Source organism: Electrona antarctica (genome assembly GCF_951216825.1).
Source record: "Electrona antarctica genome assembly, chromosome: 12".
Lineage (NCBI taxonomy): Eukaryota > Metazoa > Chordata > Actinopteri > Myctophiformes > Myctophidae > Electrona > Electrona antarctica.
In genome coordinates, this window is record NC_136793.1 from 21985040 (window position 1) to 22008056 (window position 23017).

General features: G+C 40.7%; 1 protein-coding gene across 1 annotated transcript; it reads left to right on the forward strand.

Annotated features, from left to right (window-relative positions):
- Positions 1-249: 249 nt before the first annotated feature.
- Positions 250-22716, forward strand: ikbkb (inhibitor of nuclear factor kappa B kinase subunit beta). Its single transcript, XM_079515269.1, has 21 exons — positions 250-407; positions 968-1106; positions 4212-4306; positions 6454-6574; positions 6739-6808; positions 9556-9644; positions 10341-10430; positions 11061-11185; positions 12435-12542; positions 13876-14005; positions 14099-14287; positions 14883-14997; positions 15109-15232; positions 16087-16238; positions 16389-16453; positions 17095-17195; positions 17826-17875; positions 18035-18134; positions 18253-18400; positions 19430-19597; positions 20030-22716. Exons 2-21 carry the CDS (start codon positions 1002-1004, stop codon positions 20087-20089), a joined length of 2205 nt encoding a protein of 734 aa, XP_079371395.1. The 5' UTR covers positions 250-407; positions 968-1001; the 3' UTR covers positions 20090-22716.
- Positions 22717-23017: the final 301 nt, after the last annotated feature.

The following is a 23017-nucleotide window of genomic DNA, read 5'->3' on the forward strand; positions in this document are numbered from 1 at the left end:
AATACATGAATGCATTGATTACAATCCCATAATATTATTGTGAAAGTTCTGCATGATTAGGCACTTTTAGGTTAAGTACTTACTTTACTACTCAAACTTTGAATACAGGACTGTGAGTTCTTGATACATTCAGTAATCTGAATAGAGCTATAGCCTGCTATGAAGCAGCTGTACTGTGCCTTTGGGGGCGGGTTCAGCGCGAATACAGGTTTACAGGAAATCTGACTTTCAGGAAGTAACAAAGTTTTGAGATGTGTTTTGTCGCTAAACAATACTAAAGTAGGCTATTCGAGACCTTTAGCTCGTGTTAAAGCCAATATTGTGATCAATGCGTCATTTAAGTATAGCTGGGGATTTCTTCTTTTACACACAGTATATTCTAGACTCTGTGCAATCTACATTTCCAGGTAGGATTTAGTTAACACTATGTAAAATGATGTTCGTTCGCAATGGGATTTATGCGCAAGGTATTTCTACCTTAACTTGTAAGTCATTTAGGCACGACAAAACGACAGCTCAAGGAATGCATATTAAGGAATTGTGTAAAACGTTAAACCAACGCTATAATAGCACAGTAGTAGCTCATTCATTAGACAATTGTAATCCCGCATCATCCTGCAAACTGTTTCATGCCTAGACTAGTATTGTATGAATTTGTTGTTTGTGTGCAGGTTTTTTACTTAATTTGGCACGGCAACTGACATGATCTAATTGGAATCGTTTGATTTATTTAGTCAGTAGTGTCGTGTATTAAAGTCCACGTGGGCTGGGCATCATGGGGTGTAATAATAAGGGGACATATATAAACATGCCCCCATCAGTCATAAGTGATACTGGTCCGGGCCGGGGGACGATCACCCCATCAGGTTAGTCAGTGAAATCAATGTATTGGGGGGAGGGGGTTGGCGGGTTGTCTCCTTGTGCAATTACATATACTGTAGCGCAGCCTATTGTGTATCTGTGCTAGCCTTGATCAGGTTTAGGAAGCAGCAAGGCGAACCATGAACAGAGTACCCCTGCAGCAACAGCAGAGCTGTGGGTCTTGGGAGCTGAAAGAACGACTGGGGACTGGAGGCTTTGGAAATGTCACACGGTGGCAGAATAAGGTATACTTTGCTTAAACTCTAATGCACTTTATGAAACACTTAAATCCTTAGAGCACATGTTATGCTCGCAAATGATCAACAGCATTAGTCAAAACATGCTAAAAAATGCTTTTTGTCTCACAGAGAATGTAACCAGATGGCTGCATAATGGTCATATCCCTTACAATGATTCTTGCCAGCTGCATGAATGTTATACACTGGTGATTTGGGCCTTGTATCAGTCCAGGATGTTGTCATGTTTATACACCTGGTCCAACAGAAAGGATGCTTGATGCTTCATCATCTTTAATGATGTCATGCTAAGTCACACAGTGATAGTACTGTACAGTGATAGCACTTCAATACAGACCACACAGCTTTGTTCAACCTTTTCAGGCCGCAACCCACCAAAAATAATATTTGAACTTAAAAATCCTTAAATTGTCACTTTAGCTCTGGTCCATAGCTATAATGCCTTTGCAATTTTTGCATTAGAGCTACAGTATGCTACTCATAACGTTTTCGCTACTCACCAATACAAAGGCGGCTTGTGTTATTAGAAAGCCTACTTTCCACGATGTCGCACTCTGAGCCCCCACTAGACGTATATAATGCACCGGAAGAAAAATACTTTTAGTTAGGTACCGATATTGCCAAGAGAAAACCCCATAGACAAGACTTTTCCTTCCAGTGAAAAAAAATCCCTTTCTGACCAAAAAGTGCAATTTATACGTGTGGTGGGGGGCTCAGAGTGTGTCCACCACGGAAAGTAGGCTTTCTAATAACACAAGCCGCCTTTTATTGGTGAGTAGCGAAAACGTTCTTTTTATTTCGCTACAGTCGAGAGGCTGGTCTGCATTTCATGCGAGCGCAGGAACACGAGAGTAACATAGCTCTAATGCAAACTAAGGCATTAGAGCTATGGACCAGAGCTAGGCACCACCCAAAATCATGTGGGCTCAGGGTCCCAACCCACAGGTTGAGAACCATTGTACTAGTGGACCTCCCTTTACTGCCTCACTAATGCTAACTAACCACAGTATTGTTACAGACTTTTATTTCCAAACTTAATTGGATATCAAATAAAATAAACATTAAAAATCACAATCGTGTGAAGTGAGGGGCACTCTTCAATCATTCATCATCATACATCACATTCCGTGCTCAACCAATCAAATCATCACAAATGTAATTCCGGCCAATCACTTTTCTGCCCTCAATTTTTATCCTCAATATGTACTTTGCTCAACCAATCAAATCATCTCTATGGGGTGATCAGCCAACCAAATCATTGTGTTTGTGTTCACACAAACAGACAAAGCTGGGCATAGAAGGGGCTAGCGCCCTCAAAAAAAGATATACAAAATAAATGAAAAAAGTAAAAAAAGATCACGGCCCCCTCATGCATTATAATTTGATATGACAATAATCACAATATCAGTCACTATAGAACCAAAGACAGGTGTTTTCCATCATGGTTAAAATGGAGTTTGAAATTACAAACATGTTTGAAAGTGAAATATAATTAAATTTTGAGCATACTTATGTTAATAGTCAATTAAATAAAGTCCAAAAAGTATGCTGAATTATGCTGCATAGTGCTTTAACAGTCAATCATTTTCATGACTAATCTTCACCGGAAAATACCTTCTCATCAGTAGGAAGGAAATTAGGAAATGAATGGTTGTGTGCTTCCATTTCACACGCCGTCACGCCCCTGTAAAATGTCAAAGGTCCAATCTGTAATTGCAGTAACAAAAGTTAGAATGAAAATGTGATTTCTGTTATGATCTATTGGATTGTTACCTCACTAAAATGTATTGGACACATCATGAGACCACTAAATATAAGGTATGATGAGGTAAAATGTAATTTTACAATCACCAAGCCAGACACTTAAACCAAGTATATGTTATTCTATTCAAGTCGATTGCTTAAACCCCAGTGTTAATTTAACCTGAGTGCCAGGTAAATTATTCTGCTCTGCAACTGTTTAATTACAGTGATGCATTGATAATAATCATTGCCCCCAGACCAGACTGTTAGAGGAAATGGGAGTGACAGGGAGGAAATTGCACAGGGGAGGGTCGTGGTAGAGTACCACTCCTAGTATTATGATGATTTCACTTCCTCTTCAGGAAGTGATTTCCAATCTTCCTGTATCAATGGTGATGCCATTACTTTGTTTCTCCCTTAGTTATTGTCTGTCTATTTTACCGTATAAAATTATGTGAAATAGGAGTATGGGAGGCCTGCTGCGGATGCTTCTATCAAGGTCAAAGTAATCATTGCCAAAGGATGGGAAATTTAAACACCTCCCATTCGACGGGGGTGGCTAGAACAGTGGTTCCAAAACGTTTTAGCTCAAGACCCAAAAGAGAGATTAGACGTTTATCCAGGACCCAATCTAGTGAAAATAGCAGAACCAAATTGTGGCTTTGAATCCACCTCATGGATATGTCATGCCTTTGAATCCACCTCATGGATATGTCATGCCTTTGAATCCACCTCATGGATATGTCATGCCAACCAACCTCTTTTTCTTGATGGAGTCGTTTTTTGTATAATTCAATTTAGAAGAAATGCCTTGATGTAATGACACCTATATTTCTCCATACCTTATTTAAAGTTGATTAGTAGATTTTTACTTTTACTGCTCCTAGTATTGATGATTTCTTGTATAGTATTCTATTTCTTTATGTCTTGATGAATTGAAGACACAGGACCACAATGGAAACAAGTCATCAGGGCATTTTGCATTATCCTTTCAGCATTATTGTACAATTATTGTTTTGCATACTATTAAAGTATTCAATCAATCAATCGATAGATGCGTAGATAGATAATAACAAAAACATGTGTGTGATTGCATTTGCATGCATAATGTGCTTTTGTGTGTGTATGTGCGTGAAAGAAGGGTTCACTTGAATGAGTTAACAAGATGAAACCTATTGTCCCTATTTTGGGGTGAACATTCCATGGAAAAAGCAGATCTACAAGCTCACAACGTGTCACTATGTGACGCATTGTCGGCAAAGAGATTTGGTGTAGAGGGGGAAAAGAGCACTATATAAGAGCACTATAGGTTTAATTGGTTAAATGAACACTCTGGATTTCACTGTGTAGGACACCGAGGAGCAAATCGCCATCAAGCAGTGCCGCCAGGAGCTCAGTGAGAGGAACAAAGAGAGATGGTGTCTGGAGATCCAGATTATGAAGAGGTGAGTTTGATTTTAGCCGGATTTATAAGCAGTTAGTTGCACATCTCATCTCATCATCTCATCTGTGTAGCCGATCACCATGCGCAACAAAGCATATCAAGCCCTTTTCACATGCATGATGTCAAATCAGTCAACAGAGATTTTGTTCTTCATTTGTTTTCTGTCTTGCCTAAGCATGCCTTATATTGGGTACCCACAATCTGGGAACCCATTAGCAAAACAATGGAAAGACAGCGCCTCTAAATACCCACAGATTCTCAAAATGCAGTTTATTTAACTAATCTCCATGGATTATCAAAGAGATATATTGAAATGAGACATCTGAAGTTTGACTTGCAAAGGCCTGAATTGGAAGAGGCATTTGAGGCCATCATGAGTACAGCTTTCTTTCCCTGGCAGTGGCATGCGAGGCAAGCAACATGTCATGACTCAACATGGTACATTCCATAACAACTGAGAGCTAATGGCTTTGACATCTATGCTTCATCTTCCCATCTGTTTTCCAAGTTTTCTCAAAATATATATAAGTGTCTAATTTTGGATCCTACCATAGTAAAAATAAATAAAAAAATAAATTAACCCGTGACATTTAAAGATTATGAGCATAGGGCAGTTTGGGTTATTTTGGTCTAATGGCGGTTATTTTAGTCAGGGTCATATATGCCACCTCCTCCTCATTTTGCTCCACATTGGTGTACAGTATTAGTGTTAGCTTCAACCAAGCCTTTGTTGTGGAGGTTTGGTTGGTTGGACAATGGAGGTTTGGTCGTGTCACCTCGGCAGTGGGATGGTAATTGGCGAGTGTTTTGGTTGTCTGTGTGGTACGTGCGTATGTGTGTTTTGGCATTTGTTAGTGTGGAAATGGGTGTAAAAATGGCTTGTTTTTGGGTCACGGTTTAACAAGTGTGTTGTTTTCAGGCAGACATGGTCTCGACCACAACCCTTCCCTGCGCCCACGCACAACTAGTGGAACAACCACAGGGCAGGGGACTCATACATGGAAACCTATTATACTGTTATAGCTACTTAACACACACATTCACACATATGCTTGGGACTGACAAACACACACATCCAATATACATTTGTGAATCCATTACTACTTCTTTTAGGCTGCACTGCCATGATTTTCAAACATTCAAGTCAAACATTATATGAACTCTTATTTAATCCTGCAGTCATACATGCATATGTATTATTTAACCTCTTTAGCCCTACATGTACTTTGTAAACAAGACATTCTGAACAATTTGAAAAGTGTTACATTCTTTGGAAAATGTTCCCAATATTCCCACCTACTGTATGATCAAAATAAGGACGGCAGGCTGAAAGTGGTTAATCTCTTATTCACTCTCCCATGTCCTGTCCTGTCTAGTGAAATACATAATCGGATAACCGCACAGAAAACACAAAGGAGTTGAGAGATGACCATTTCCACATTAAGTAACAAAAAATGTGTCTCTGCGTCAGAAAGATGATACCAGCATGGGATGTTCTGATCATGTTTGGGTTAGCAAGCCGTACCTGTCTCCTGGCAAAGTTCTCTGTGTACTTAAGTTGTACTTTAAATGCAGCCAAAAACTATTGTCGTAATGGGGAAAAAACACTGACTGATGATGACTTCATGACTGCTTATTATTCTAGTGATGGCTATCCTGTGTAATATCTACCTTTCACTGCCCTGTGGTTACATGTTGTACAATGTTATGATTAGAGTGTAAAAACATTTGCCTGTGGAAGTCTGGTATCAATAAGTACTTGTTATCTTTACATTCTCTCCTCAGCTTTTTATTGGCTTTTTTTTAGGTGGAACTGGCCCAGTGACAATGGCCCAGTGACAATGAGAAACACATTGTTTCAATCAGTGTTATACAATGAGGAGGGCACGGGTGAGAGAAGGGTGAGAGAGGTGCAAAAAGGTTACAAAAGCACGCACATCCAAATGATAAAATAGGTGCTGGACAGAAGAACTTGGGTAAAATGGGTGTCAAAGCTCTTCCTTGGGGTGAGAGACAGAGACACATAATACTGATCAAATGAGACCACAAAGGATAAATCACTTTAGAACGGTTTTGTCTCGTTGTGTATCTTTGGTCTGAACTAGGCTTACGCATCAGCAGGTGAACATCTTTTCCTGTGTTCGTCAGGTTGGACCATGTTAATGTGGTTGCAGCCAGGGAGGTTCCCGAGGGGATGCAGAGAATGGTGGGCACCAATGACCTACCACTGCTGGCCATGGAATTCTGTCAAGGAGGGGATCTGAGAAAGGTGTGTGAGACACGCATTTGTGCCCGTGCAGGCGTGCCGTGCACTCATGCTTATATTTACAAATGGGGGCTTTGTGCTTGCATGGTGTAGGTCTCTGTTATTCCATTGTCTCATCGTTAATCATGGCGCACAAGTATCAAGTGTCTGTGTTTGTGGGTCTTCAGTATCTCAACGTGCTGGAAAACTGCTGTGGAATGAGAGAGGGTTCAGTCCTGATTTTGCTGCGTGACATATGTGAGTATTCTATATAACCCTATTCTCCCATGTGACCCTCCAGTGACTAGAGGGTAGTAGTTAGACTAGAGTCTAGTCTAATGTTTTGTCTATGTAAATTATATGCATATGTGTGCGTGACCGTGACGTGTGTGTGTGTGAAAGACAGAGATTGAGAGAGCAAAAGAGTGTGAGCTGGCAGTGTGATCAGTTTCCTTCATCATAAGGACATGGTCACTCACAGTGACCGGTTTCATGATGTCAGCCTGCATGAGTCACTAAGGATAGTAAGGATAAAACTCACACTAATGCGGAAGCATACGTCAACATCCAGAGGTGCTCAACACACAGCACACACGCACACACACACACTTCAGCTTTCTGCTACGATGTAAACCATGTATTTATACAAGCATTGTCTAAACAGATTGGAGAGAAGACCCATATGGTACAAAGATAATATGTACTGTAGCTTTAAAACTGTTTTACCTAACCCCATTACAGACACGCGCACACACACACGCGCACGCACGCACGCACGCACGCACGCACACAGCTTTTCCTGTTAGCCATTGGTGGGCACTTCCTCATATTGAGTGAACCATGTAAAGTGCCCCAGTGTCAAGGGTAAAGGTCTGTGTGTGTGCGCGTGTGTGTGTGTGTGTGTGTGTGTGTGTACACATACAGTACAGTACAGTATGCACTTAAAACTGACTCAGGGACCAAAAAGTATGAGTTCTGCCTCATTTGCAACTCTTAGTCAACACACTTTTTGAGTGGTGCTAGCTACTCCAATGAACAGCTATGTATGTATGTATGTATGTATGTATGTATGTATGTATGTATGTATGTCCGTTTCAGTATGGACACAGTGTTGCTTGACCACCAAGTGTCACTGTTGAGGAGCCCAACACACACACACACACACGCACACACAAAATCACTCAGTTCAGACGAGGCCGATTTTTACTTACCCTTTGACGCACAACTGAGATGGCAATACTGTTTCAACTGTAAAAACAAAAAGCAAAGGCCTTCTGTCACAATACATCACACATACACATTCCAATATGGGCATATCATCATCATCATTTTTCGACAGCGGTCGAGATCATGGATTTCACAATGCCATGCCAGACTTCCCGGTCCTTCATTGCCATCCCCAGTTCCTTCCTGTGTCCCTAGCGATGTGTAGAATTGTTGAAAAGAAGAAGACCTCAGGATGCGTTGTATATTACTCAGCAAGAATCTTTATTAGTTGCTAAGGAGTCACCAAGTTAAACAGAGTTGAACAGAGTTGTGGATGACGGCGTCTCGGCTCGTATGACTGACTTTCGTCTGTTTGCATTGAACATATATAGTACCCGAACATAACGTATGTGTCTGTATGCGTGTGTGTGCGTGTGGGTGCGTGTGTGTGTGTATGTGCATGTGCATGTGCATGTGCATGGGGTCAATTAGTCTGACACAACATATTCCATGAGATGACAGTTCGGGCATGTGACTCCCGATGTTTGCCTGCACTGTCCTATAGCTCCGAATACAACGGGCGTATGTGTGTGTGCATGTGTGCGCATGTGTGCATGTTTGTGTGTGTGTGTATGGCCAATTAGTCCGACATGCTAACAATGTGCACATCCTGACAAGTGAATTATACATACACTATGTTCGACAACACATTGGTCAACCACAAGACACATCACCCGGTGCATGCAAACAATTCCATATAGTCACTCTTATGGTTAATTGACAACACATAGACAATGATAGATATAAATCTCCTGCAGATGACATCAGGGAACGACAGTTTTCTACCTCTGGTCTGCTTTGAGGAAGGGAAGATATAACCTCATTGTCAGCTCTGTAGCAGTGGCCGGCAAACTGTGTTCTTCTGGATCGGACTAGTGAAGAAACACAGGGAAGGTTGCCATATATTAGATTAGTCAATGGGTGTCTCTTCCAAGACAGATTTTGCGCTCTCATTAGAAGGCGGGTGTAAGTGCCATCCAACCGTTTCTCTAGTTCCTTTGAAAGAGTAGAATCGGCTCAACGGTCGTCCTAAATATCTTTCCTTTTAACATCTTACTAAGCTGGGATGACCAGATCTTATGCATGTCACTGCAGGCTGACCAGGCCATACCCTTTCTAGTTTTACTATAATAATATAATATATGGGCATATACTGATGACATCAGGGATCTCATGGGCACAAAAGGGACAGACTGCGACAATCTAGTACACTTGTAACCAGTGTTGTTGTCTAAATGGAAACTAAATGAAAACTAAGCTACGATGACTAAAACTAAGACTGAATGTACTGACAATTTTGTCAACAAATAAAAACTAGACTAAAATGTTAGGAAGGGACTAGTGGACAAGATAAGTAATTTTACACTTGGTTGCATGTTGAAAACAGCAGATCTACAAGCTCACAACGCGTCGCAGCGCGACGCGTTGTGAGCTTGTAGATCTGCTGTTTTCAGCAAGTGTAAAATCAGCCATTACGACGGTATCAAGGCCCGCCTAAATTCTAATTACACTAAATTCTCATTACATTTAGTCGACTAAAACTAGACTAACACCAACACATTCCAGGTGACTAAAATGTGACTAAAACTAATTGAAAACTATTCAAGAGACTATGACAAACTAAAATAGAAATTTGCTGCCAAAAACAACACTGCTTGTAACCATGTGATTGTCCATGTCGTGTAGCATTTAATAAATGGCTGCCTCCTCTCTCCTTTCATCTCCTCGGTTTCCTGTAGCCTCGGCTCTGACTTACCTCCATAAAAAGAGGATCATCCACAGAGATCTGAAGCCAGAGAACATTGTCCTGCAGCAGGGAGAGAAGCGAGTGAGTCACCTCTGACCTCTGCATGTTATCACAGACACACCCCACCCAGCCGAAAAGCGGGTCACATACAGGCCAAACTGATATCATTTGATCTATGTGGAATAGGACAGGTACAGGAAAGCACAGCTACAGTAAGCATTTCTCACACCTTCCCTCATCAAGTGAGCGTTGAGCAATGTCTTTGGAGAGGGAAATCTCCAAGTCCATCGTCATATCCCTGCAATTATCACAGGCTTTTAGGATTGCATTGTTTGACCTTCTTTTGTGTGTTTATTGGGTGCATTATGTAACCTACCAACCCATCCCCAGGCCTTCAACAGGCTTTGTAGAAATGATAGAAATGTTGCATAACTATGGCCAGACATATTAAAGATGTTGGTTCATGTTTATATGTGCACATTCTGCAAAACAATGTATTTTTAGAAGCAAATGTATGTAAAAATTAAATTGACTTGTTTTGAATGTTTCCTTTTTCCTTTTCTTTTTTTTTAACCATACAGCACAGTAAAGCCTAAATGCTGGTTTGATTGTTGGTTTAGGTTGGGGAGAGTAAAAGATGCAGATGAATAAAAACTTTATATCTCTGTATGTATACAGGAGTAGTGTGTTGTTGTGATGTCAGACAGTAATTATGTATAATGAATATATAAACACTGTCTGATCAACTCCTTCCCTGTCCATCTTCTCTCCTCTCAGTTGATCCATAAGATTATAGATCTGGGCTATGCCAAGGAGCTTGATCAGAGCAGTTTGTGTACGTCCTTCGTGGGAACTCTGCAGTACCTGGTAAGTGACAGTTCTGGGAAAAGTACTCACATTTGTTTACTTAAATAAAAGTATCAATACTGCAATATAGAAATACTTTGTTACAAGTAAAAGTCCGGAATTCAAAATGTAAGTAAAAGTTCAAGTATTGGTATCAAAATGTACTTAAAGTACCAAAAGTAGAATGTACTCATTATGCAAAATATCCCAAGTTTTCAAATGTTAAAATGTATACAAATCTTTTGAAAATAGCAGATCTACAAGTAGATCGGCTATTTTCAAATGGCCGAACCGGTAAGGCTGAAGTGGTTAATGTTATGTATGTTTTGTAATGATATTCAAAATCTACAAAGTAACTAGTAACTAAAAATTTCAAATAATTATAGTGGAGTAAAAAAAATAAAAGGATAATATTTGTCTGTGAGATGTAGTGGAGTAGAAGTAAAAGTATTGAAAATTGGCAACACTCAGTAAAGTAAAAGAAAATACCTAAAAAGTGTACATAAGTACAGTACTTGAGTAAATGTTACTTTACACCACTCAGTCATAACACTTAGAATGCACAGGGGCTCCATTGTGTATTCCAGACAGTAATAATAACCAGACCCATTTTAATTGTCTTTCGTGTAATGTCCTCCTCCCGCCTCGTAGGCTCCAGAGCTCATTGAAAGGCAGAAGTACACGGTCACTGTGGACTACTGGAGTTTTGGAACGCTGGTGTTTGAGTGCATCACAGGATTCCGGCCCTTCTTACCAACCTGGCAACCGGTTCCCTGGTACGGCTACCGTTCCTGCTAACTGTCCATGTGTGTCCATGTGTGACGAGTCATACTGTAACTGTCCATGTGTGACGAGTCATACTGTAACTGTCCATGTGTGACGAGTCATACTGTAACTGTCCATGTGTGACGAGTCATACTGTAACTAACTGTCCATGTGTGACGAGTCATACTGTAACTCTAACTGTCCATGTGTGACGAGTCATACTGTAACTCTAACTGTCCATGTGTGACGAGTCATACTGTAACTGTCCATGTGTGACGAGTCATACTGTAACTCTCGCTGAAATGAAAGGTCTTAACTTCCCTAAAGTCACATACAGCGGAGGTTCCCAAACAAACAAACAAAACGTTTGTGGGGTCCTTTTAAATGCCAAATTGGCCAAATTGTAAAATATTGTAAAAAAAATATAAAAAATATAGAAAGAGTTAAACATTGTGAAAATGCAAATACATGCTCACAATGTCTCACAGTGTGAGGCGTTCAAGCTTGTAGTTACAAGCACTTGGAATTCCAAGTGATTGTCAGGGTGGGGGGTCCCCAGTTCAAATATGATTATTTTGGGGATACCTGAAAGGTTTGGGAACCCTTGACATACAGTTATGTTCCTTGATTCCTCAGTCTTGTTCTTAATCATTGTTCAAATTCCATAAAAGTACAGTAAACAGGTTTAGGCCCACAGTATACAAAAAAAGTATACAAAAGTAATAGTGAGGCAAAGTTTGATTTCTCTCATTAGTTCCCTTAATAAATAGGTGCACTTCATAATCTGGCCAAACGTTCTCAAATCTAAAGTCTTATTCTTTGTGACCTTTCTTGTTCTCAGAGCCAAGTAAATGACAAACAATGCCCCCATTGTCACCTTTCCCTCTCACAGCAGCAGCCTTGACTGTGATAATAAACCCAATGGTCAGTTTGTCAGGAATTGGACGTGTGGTGAGTGATACTGATAGGCTTATATCCAAAAGAGCCAAAACATATTTGATTTGATTTCAACACAAAAAGGGCGTTAACCTGACCAAATAATTCCAGGAAAAGGCTTTCTGTGCCCACGTCAATGACTCTTGACGTTGGTAATACAAACGATGATAGATGTACCAGTACCATTGAAATGCCCACATTTATACTTAGCCGCATACCTGTGTCGCACACCGAGATACACTGTGGGTTGATATTTTCGGTGCATGACACTGTACGCCACAAAGCATATTATTAAGCAAGTTCCCTTCCTTCTCTCCTTTTTAGGCATAATAGACTGAAGATGAAGGAGGATGATGACATTGTGGTTTATGAGGACCTCACTGGGGAGGTTCGCTTCTCCAAGCATGTACCCCAGCCCAATCACCTCAACAGGTAATAGTAGCAGACAATCCATGTCAGCCAGTCATGTTCATTCACTACATAGCTGATGATTGGGTCGCAACTCTAACAGGGCTGAGTCGGCTAAGCGAACTTCGACATGGCAACTTGCATGCTCGGTTGTGTCTCTCATGGCTCAAGTTCGCTTGAGACGGCGCCCCTCCGTCGCTGTCTAAAACTGTACTTTACTACTACTACTAGTAGGAGGGGGGCGTGGCCATTTATGCAAACCCACTCAAAGTTTTCCGGCCCGATTATGGTTTAGTATTGGCCTTAAAAGAGTCTCTTCCATAAACCACCACCAAACACTCTTTTTGATACCTAAAATGGAATCCCTGGCCGCCTCACTTCCTGTACTTTTATAACTGTTCCTGATGCGTGAATCTCGTTTGCGTCCGAGCATAGGCATGGTAACGCCCCACCTGCCTGTGATTGGCCTGCCGACACTGACCGTCTTGACTGTCCTCCGAGGTGGATATAGCTATGCTGGATAGTCTGATGCGAGGTTACTCCGTGATACAAGTAGTATGGTATGATACAAGAGAACTATAACTTTGTGTAATTTGTTTGTATGTGTAAACTTGAAACATTATTGTACTATAAAAAGGTGTATTTTCCCTTCATCTTTATCCTTTTTAGTGTAATAGTATTAGTTAACTATAATTAGATTAATACACAATAATCAACACTAACACTTTATTTAGAACACACCCAAATCAAATCATAGTACAACGTACGTGTTCAATCAATTATTCAATCAAAGCAAAAGGCATAAACAATATTAGTTTTGTTACAAGTTAGTTACAAGGGTGCATTCTGTCGCGTGTGCCAAGCTGTCATTCTCTTGTTGTATTATTTATTTCTCAATCTCACCACGGAGTAAACTCGCGTCTCGGAGGACAGTCAAGACGGGCAGTGTCGGCAGGCCAATCACAGGCAGTGCGGGTCGTTACCGTGCCTCAGCCATGCCTATGCTCGGACGCAAACGAGATTCACGCGTTCCAGATACCTCACTACCTTGAATTATTGCCAACATGCTTTTTCCCCACAGCTCCCCCTATGATCAAACCTTACCAACAGAAAATGAATGACCATGGTTTAACAACAAACAAAACATATTTTCCGTACAACCATGTATTAACCAATATATTCCCTTGTTATCACCCAGTATGTTATGTTTAATTTTCTTTCAATACTCATACCAGGACAGGAGATACATTTCTTCACACATTTATGTGGCAGTGTCACAGTTTCTATCGACTATGATAATAATCATCAACGATGAACTGCAATGTACATCAACACAGTGTGATGATTTGTTGTGTAGCTTGTTGTTAGAGAGGCTGGAGAGGTGGCTGCAGATGATGCTGAAGTGGTCTCCTCGAGAGAGAGGCAAGGACCCCCAGGCCACCCCCAGTGACTGCTTCTCCCAGCTAGAGAATATACTACAGCTCAAGGTTCATTCATTCATTCATTCATTTCCCCTTACTCTTTATCTGGTTTTGTCCCAAACACAGATCTTTTATTTTACTCACATTCTATCCCCACAGCTGGTTCACGTTCTGAACATGGTGTCTGCCAAGATCCTGACGTACTCTGTCTCAGCCAATGAGACCGTGTGCGACTTGCAGTTGCGAATAGAAAAGGACACCAACATCCCTCCAGCCAATCAGGAGCTGCTGCTGGAGGCGGGACTGGCCTTGGACGGAGAGGCAATGCAGTGTGCTGTAGATTATGTGGTAAAATACAACACAACACAAACACAAACACACACGTACACAATGTTCAAACGAGTATACAGTGTGGCTGTATGCTGTGTTCCAGCATATAGAAAAAACTATTTTTCACTTTCTTCAATATTTACAATGTTCAATACTCCTTTCTTCTTCACAAAACATGAATTAACCACTTCAGCCCTATATATTTGGTGCAGTATTGACACTTTTACTCAAGTAAAACATGCAAGTACTTCTTCCATCACTGGCTGTGTTACACATCTATGCTATTCCGGAGCCAAAACTATGCAAAACCACAGAAAACACACCCCATTGCTGTGATTGAGGCAGAGGGACTGCTTGCTTTGGTTCACATGCCAACCTATACACCATGGCATGTCAACTTGGATGCCTCATTGACGCATGAGTCCGTCGGTTGTTCCGCGCAGGCACTCGCACACCTGGCGGCTCACTCGGGTGCACCTCACAAGCCTGAAGACACAAGGCCTCACTGTCGGCGTGCCTGCCTTACATATGCAGAAATCTGAGTGAACCAAACAATCACTCCTCACAAAAATTGTCTTTGGAATGACATACACACTGTTTTATCTGTGTGTAGGAGATAGATGGTCGTAGGACGGATCTGCCTCTCGTCTTTCTATTCGACCGCTCCTCTCGCAGTTATGAGCCCCAGTTCAGCCCTCGCTCCCTGCCCGAGAACATACGCTTTGTCCGTGAGTACATAACTGGGGATTGGGTCCCCTGTCTCAGATGTAGCTACAAAGTTCTAGGTTTGTATCTTGTTGATTTTGTGCATCTCTTTCTGTCCCTGGTCTTTCACCTAGAGACGGACCCTAAGCAATTCTTGCAGTACAGTCACCTGAGGAGAACCTGTGGTCAGGCATGGCACACCATCCGTAACCTGAAGGAAGACTGGCAAAGACTGCAACAGGGACAGAAAGCTGCCATGTAAGGGATACTCACGCTCGTGCGCGCGCGCACACACGCACGCACACACACACACACACACACGTACACACACAACACACACACACCCCTTCAGTGTTAATTTACCTGAGACTGTACCCCTATAGTTCAAAGTGCAAATAACAGAGCAACAGAACGCTGATTATTAGACATGACAAATATTCCTGTGTCACTTAAGAGGATACTAGTACAACAGAGCAAAACTACCAGTAAGACGCCTGAGGGCGAGAAGCGAGGTCGCGTGCACGCTTCCGCCTGGGTGACAGCAGACTGCTGGGGGAGTGCTGGCGCTTTGAAATGGGGGTCAGATCAACATATCCGCCTGGGTGACAGCAGACTGCTGGGCAAGTGCTGGCGCTTTGGCATGGGGGGGTCAGATCAACATATGGAATGAATTCTGTACTGGCCATATATGGAGCGTGTCTTGAGTGTACACGGTTTGATGAGGTCAGATCAACATATGGAATGTCAGAACAGGTCAGATCCATATATGGAGATCTAAGGTTCTAAGGAGATCTAAGGGTTTGAGGTCGGATGTAGAGTTGCTGGCCAATATTGATGACATCAGGGATCTCCATATATGGGCTTAATATTGATGACATCAGGGATCTCCATACATCAGGGATCTCCATCCCTGATGACGTCATGTGATGTCACGAGGCATGCATATATGCCTGTCATGTCATGCCTGGGGTCACCAACCAACCAAACAACTGACTGACGGGAAATGCAGGATTTCATAGTAAATGCGACCTGTGGTCGCAAATAAAAACATACCGGTATTGGTAAAGTGACCATAGAAAACACCTGATGATTCTGTTTTGTCTCTCTTTCAGTATGAGTCTGCTGAGACACAACTCTTCATTGTCCAAACAGAAGAATGAGATGGTGTCCATGTACCAGAGACTGATAGCCAAGCAGGACTTCTTCATCACCAGTCTTCACATAGACATGGACAAGTACCAGGAGCAGAGATCAACAGGGATCGGTACAAAGACACCCTAATCATGTTAATTAATAGAAATACTTTATGGTTGGTCTCAGTCTGCATTTTATGGCCATTAGACTGCTTTTATGCTTTTACCATACCATTTGTTGTGCCATTAACTATTAACAGTCTGGTGGAATGTTGTTCTAGCATCAGAGAAACTTCTGGGTGTGTGGAGAGAAATGGAGGAAATGGCAGCAGCCAGTTGCAGTCAGGTACTGTGAGTGAGTGAGTGGTGAGTGAGTGAGTGAGTGAGTGAGTGAGTGAGTGAGTGAGTGAGTGAGTGAGTGAGTGAGTGAGTGAGTGAGTGAGTGAGTGAGTGAGTGAGTTACTACTACACTTCTACTATTACTGTAGCAACCTCTTGACATATCCTTTATCTTGATTTAACTTACCGGTATGTCTCCTTTCTATTATTTAACTATTTCTCAGTATACTTTGTTTACGGCTTTGTAATATGACTTGTATGTTACTTTGTGCACCGCAGGAAGATTAGCAGCCTGTTGTGGCAGAAACTCCTTAACTGTAACAATAAATAAATGACTGCTACTACTAGTAATGATAATTATTATAACCTGTATATAACACCTACACAGTAGATTTAAAAAACACTTTAAATTATGAACAGTAAAATACATGATAACTTCAAAGAGGTGTGTGTGTGTGTGTGTGTGTGTGTGTGTGTGTGTGTGTGTGTGTGTGTGTGTGTGTGTGTGTGTGTGTGTGTGTGTGTGTGTGTGTGTGTGTGTGTGTGTGTATGAATGAATGTACCATTGTAAAGCGCTTTGAGTAAGCACTCTGTGCATAGAAAAGCGCTATAAAAATGCAATCCATTATTATTATTCATGTGTGTCAGGCCAGGGTGAGTGAACTGGAGGAGGAAATGATGCTGTTACAGACAGATATAGTGGATCTACAGAGACAGCCGTGGAGGAGCGGAGAGGCTCTGGACACACTGTAAGAAAAGACAAGCACAAACCCACACTGAGTGTTCAATTTACCCCAGTTTTCTGAAAAACTTGTTGATTCAAATTATTATTTATTTTCTTTTAATCGTGTTGCTATATCGTCATTGGGTGCATGTCCAAAAAAATCGATTTAAAATAATGAAGAGATCTGCACATTTTTTCACTACTTTTACGCAACACTCGCAAATGGTATGATGAAGTAGTGCTTAAATTTACAAAAATACACAAATTTGAAACTTGGAGATATGAGGTTTCTCTGCCCGACAGTGACGATATTATATATTAAACTAAAGCGATACAGGTGCTTTCCCAGATTGAAAGGTATAACAACATTTAGGCTTTCCAGGTCTAAATGAGTTACACACTTTACATGACAACCTATATACACGGGATAAATTAACCCATTAAAACTTCGTCGTTTTAGATTTTAGCGTTGGCTATTAAAAATAGCAGCTCTACAAGCTCACAGCTTGTATACCTGCCATTTTTGAAAGATCTTGAAAGTTAAGCGAACCGCATGCATTTGTAGAATCGGCCTCAGGTCTTAATGGGTTAGTACTGTGTATCATTCATGTCCCTCACTATAATCCCTCTCTCTCTGTGTCTTTCTGTCCGTCAGGGAGGGTAAAGCAATGGAGCTGTTCCGCAAACTCAGAGAAAAACCCAGAGGTGTGTCTTTGACATGCAGCATCACACTCATCATTCCAGACAAAGAATAAAATTTAGGTTACAACATAAAGAGTCCTGACCTACTGTTTGGGAAACAGTGATGTACAATTTAGGGTTTACGTGGCTAAATTAACCTTTTTCTTTCCCCCCCTGGCTCAGACCAGAGGTGCTCCGGGGACAGTCAAGAGGTGGTTCGTCTGGTGGTTCAGGCCGTGCAGTTCTACGAGAAGAAACTCAGAGACTTTTACACACACCTCAGGTAGGGCACGCGCACACGCGCGCACACACACACACCTGAGTACAGTACAGTGAGTGAAGCTTTCGCTATTAGCCTGTAAACTACTTACTTGTGTTTTTGTGTTGTGTGTGTTTGGCAGTAAGACGGTGGTGTGTCGTCAGCGTGTGATGGAGTTGTTGCCCAAGGTGGAGGGAGTGTTGCAGCGGATGGCGGAGAGCGAACAGGTCCTCATGAGTCTACAGGAGAAAAGGCAGAGAGAGCTTTGGAACCTTCTCAAAGTAGCCTGCGTCAGTGCATCTTTGTCTCTTCCATCTTTGTCTCTTCTTATGAGGACCTTTGACTAATATCCATGAAATATGGTTATAGACTGGTTATCTTTTTACCAATATAATTTCATCCCAATTTAGTCTTTATGCCAAAGGGTTTGTATAGGAAGGGGCCGTGTCTGATAAAATAATCATCATACATCTAATTTAGACAGGAAACACTCACATCAAAGTAGATTCACCATTTATTGCAACAAATGGTATACAGTTAAACTTGGCATTAAAGGCTCCGCGCTCTGGGAGTTATTCAGAGCATTATCAAAACCCCCCATGGGTATACAAGAATAAGCATATATCAAGACCGTTAATGAGATTAACTTGAGTCAAGCAGACTTGAAGCATACTACTTGAATGCATTTTAACATTATAGCCATAGAACATTGAATTTCGTTTACACATTTAAGCAATACATAATACATTGATATTTAGCTTGAATCAGCAGAAGTAAATGTCTGACTATGTCTGACTCTGATCAAAACGTGGAGTCTGGGGGGTGGAGGCAAGTTCAGAAGCAGCAGCGTCTGAGAAGCACTAGAAGCAGAGCTATTGTGAAGCAGTGAGCCAAATTTAAAGGGTCCGCCTTGTTGAGGGAATGAGGCACAATTGGAGTATGAAAGTGTGACATAATGATCAGCTGAGATGTGAATGACGAATATGAAGCTAGGCTGATTGATACAATCAGCTGAGTGACAGCTGATTTCAGCTCAGGCAACTCACGTGTCCCTGTATAAACTAACGCTGTGCTTCATTTACTGAATCAAGCAACTTAAAAACTGTCTGGGATGTTCCGAAAAGTAGACTTATAAAATGACCCAAAACATTTTTGAAAGTGAAATATCCCTTCAATGCAGCAAAAGCCCTCCCCGGCTTCCCAGTTGTATTTGTTGGAACCATAGATAGAAAATAGCAGACCTACAAGCTCACGACGCTTGTAGATCGGCTACTTTTGCCACAATGCGACAATTTATGAACCAAACTTTTCTCTTACAGAGCAAGGTGCGAAGCCCGGTGAGTGGGAGTCCTGATGGCATACGGACCCCATCCTCTGTGCCTCCTCTGCTGACCCCCAACCAGTCGCTGGTGGAGGAGAGCCGGACATTTGAGTCTCGACTCCAGAGCCTTCTGCATGACACCATCCAAGAGTCTGAGAACAACAAGGTACACCAGTGTTGATTTTGCACCCCATTCGACTGGTATCGAATCGGCTGGATTTTGCCAGAAGATTTTAATTTAGTTTTAGTCATTTGTCTTTAAAATGAAACGTCATATTTTAGTAATCTGAAAAGTGTTAGTCTACTCTAGTGCTAGTCAACTAAATATCATATGAAATCTAGAGTTCATTTTGTTGACAAAAACAAAAACACTGAGGCGCGCACATACACACATACACACGTTATATTATTGGTCTTTTCAGTGCTGAGGTCTGTAGCTTGTAGATCAGTGCATTTACTCAGGGCCACCTGTTGGCGTACACTGTACACAATGTCTCAAATACTACAGCCTGTTAGTAAATGCACAAAATATACATTAAAACCTTCCTCAACATTCATGTAAACTGATGCAATTGCAACGCTCTCCGTCCATCTCTAGATGCTGAGAGAATGGACATGGCTGAATGGAGGGCAGAGTTTCTCCAGTGATCTCTCCTGAATGTATCTTTGGCTTGGTGCTGGCCTAAAACACCACTCTCTACTGCCGCTTTGTGGACGTGATAGCAAACTGCTTTAAAATGCCCCTGTTAGGTTTTAAAGTTCAACTAGAGCCACAAACCACCAGAAAACAAGGATTTGTAATCAATTATCCACTTTATTTGTTAGTGATGATAATGAATAATAATGGACATTGTGTTTCACAAGATGATTGCCATGGTTCTATAATGTAAACAAAGAAAAATAAACAAGTTATCATTATAAAACATAAAATTATAAATATTTATAAAAACGTTATACATTTAATATTGTATATAATTAAAATAATAATTAGCCAAGTATTTAGTAATTTCTTGCAAATATCCATTCAAATCAAATTAATCTATTCTTAAACATAATCCACATCACTGGAAGTAAAACACTGGAACTTACATTAAACGTTCAACAGACACATGGCAAACATCAGCAACACACAGCAAACACAGGGCTGTGCATGTGTTTGGATGGGATGGGAATCCAGGCATGTTTGTGGTGGGAGGAAGTGAGAGGGAGACACTACCACATGTACCCCCTGAACCACTGTGGAGTCTCCTTGTGGAGCGGAGGGGAAATGAACTTTCAATAACTGACTGTTATTGGGTTATATAGTTATGTTATGGCATCATGAGATTTGTTATTTTCCAGTTGATTTGTCATTTAAATCAAAGACAGTGTTGTAGAGTGTTTTCTTTTACCAGAAAACCTTAAACAAATTGTATTTACCATAGCAAATCCTATGTATTCACTCAGGTACCAGTATTAATTTTAATTAAGCAATTACAAGCCATTCTTGTAATTAGTTCTTGTAGTAAGTTTCTTGGCCAGAAAACAAAAAAAAGTAAAGAGTGACTTTTACAGAAATAATTTTGAACCATGCATTTTGTTTAAATGGCTGTCATGAATTGTAGCAGTTTGATTCCTCACAGAAAATGTGAGCTGTTGAAAAAACAAACAATATATTCAGAGCATTCCTATGTTATGGAATGCACACTGCTTGAAATTCCACATATTTTCAAATTTAAATGAGATGTATATATTGGCACATTTTATGCTCATTCATGGACACAAAGAAAGATTGAATATAGCAGAAAAGTGGTGATTCAGAGGTTGAAGCCAACACGTTGTGTTAGAAGTTTAAATCTGTGACAGAGAGTAGGGTAGACAAATGGACATGCGCTCATTCATTTCGGCCCATAACCTTTTTGGGGGGGGCAATGCCCTCGTCACGTCCCTATTGTTCAATTTCAAAAAGGCTTTTCGGACATGTTTCAGCAGTGTAATTGAACACCTATGCAAACACAATTGGCCTGTGTTCGGGTGAGGGAAGCCGTGCAGGGAGGGTGATATTTGTCACTGCATGTATTGCTGCGGCCTGGGGCGGCACCTGTCAGCAGGGGGTGTTGGTCGGGAGGAGTAGTATGAAGGTCCTACTTCCTCCCGGTGGGAGCTCCTCACTGGTAGGTGAGTCAGGATATATATATAGTGACAACAATGTTTCTGAGGAGGATTAATTAACGACTAAATTGGGGAGAAAAAGGGGGTAAAAAAGTATTGGCTACTCTAAAGTAAAACATCATTGGCCAAAACAATCATGGCCACATTGGCCATGATTGTGTTTGGAACTGATGGTGCCTTATACCATATATGGTGGTTTCAAAATACTTTTACACACATTCAAATGTTTTATAAAACATATTCTGAGTTTTATAATGCTTTGACAAACTTTTTTTTATATATATATAATGTTCTTTTTAGCACCCCTTTGTTGTGGATTTGAAATAAACTTTCATGGTATGTTTCTGATATTTATGTACAGTAGCCTACCTTATATATCCTGCAAGGTGAATGATGATTGGCCCAATAGTTGCTGACTTTGGTCTATGTAGTATGTGCCAAGTCATACCCCTTTGAAGTTTATTCATAAATATCTTCAAAACTAAAGATAAAGTTGTTTGTCAATTTTCCACAAAGATTTCTGTAGCATTCAGACTAAAGGTCTGCTGCGTTTTTCGGATTTTTAGCAGCGTTTTTCCGCCGGTTTTCCGAAAAACGTGTCCAGTCTGCAAGGACCTTTACAGTACATTTTAGGAGATAGAAAATTTGTAATGGAAAATCTAGCCTGACCAATTTTACTTGTTTGAGGGCGATTTGTAGAGTGAGGCTAGATGTAGGTGTAGGAGTTATGCATTTATAATTAATTAATTCCAAAATGTATTATTGCATTCTGATCAGGCAATATTTGTTTTGCAATGCTTCCTATCATTGGTGAAAATGTCATGTGAAAATGTGCAAACCTGCGGCAGAAGAAAAGCCCTTAGGGCTGGAACCCATGTCAATTTGTGCTGTGTGTTTTATACATTTACTGTATGTATGTTATCTCTCAATGTTATTTATTGAGAAATTAAGCAAAAAAGGTCAACCTGTATTTTTCTTTTAACTGGAATACTATATCTGTCTTGGCATATGGTATGATTGTGAGTAAAGCTACACTGTGGAGGTACATATGTCTAAAGCATTTGCGATGTACATTCCGTGTGTAAATGTATAATCTGTAAATATACATTGGCAAATGATTTGTAAACTCGCATAAAACAGATCTGCAAATACAAGAAAGTCCACAAATAAAAACACAGAATCTGTGAACACATTAAATTAATTAACAAATAAGTAATTTGTTAGTTTGTTTTTTATTTGGGAATTGAAAAGGAATTTGTTCTAGACTTTTTCAGAGCAAAGCCGTGTTTAGGGAAGTAAAAGGTAGTTACTCTGGCTGAAACCTTGTTCAAATATGGAGTCATACATCATAGATATGTGGATCCTCCCAATGTTTGGAGCCTTCTAAATTAAATGCCATAATCATAGTTTTCTTTGCAATTAACTTTATCCTAAA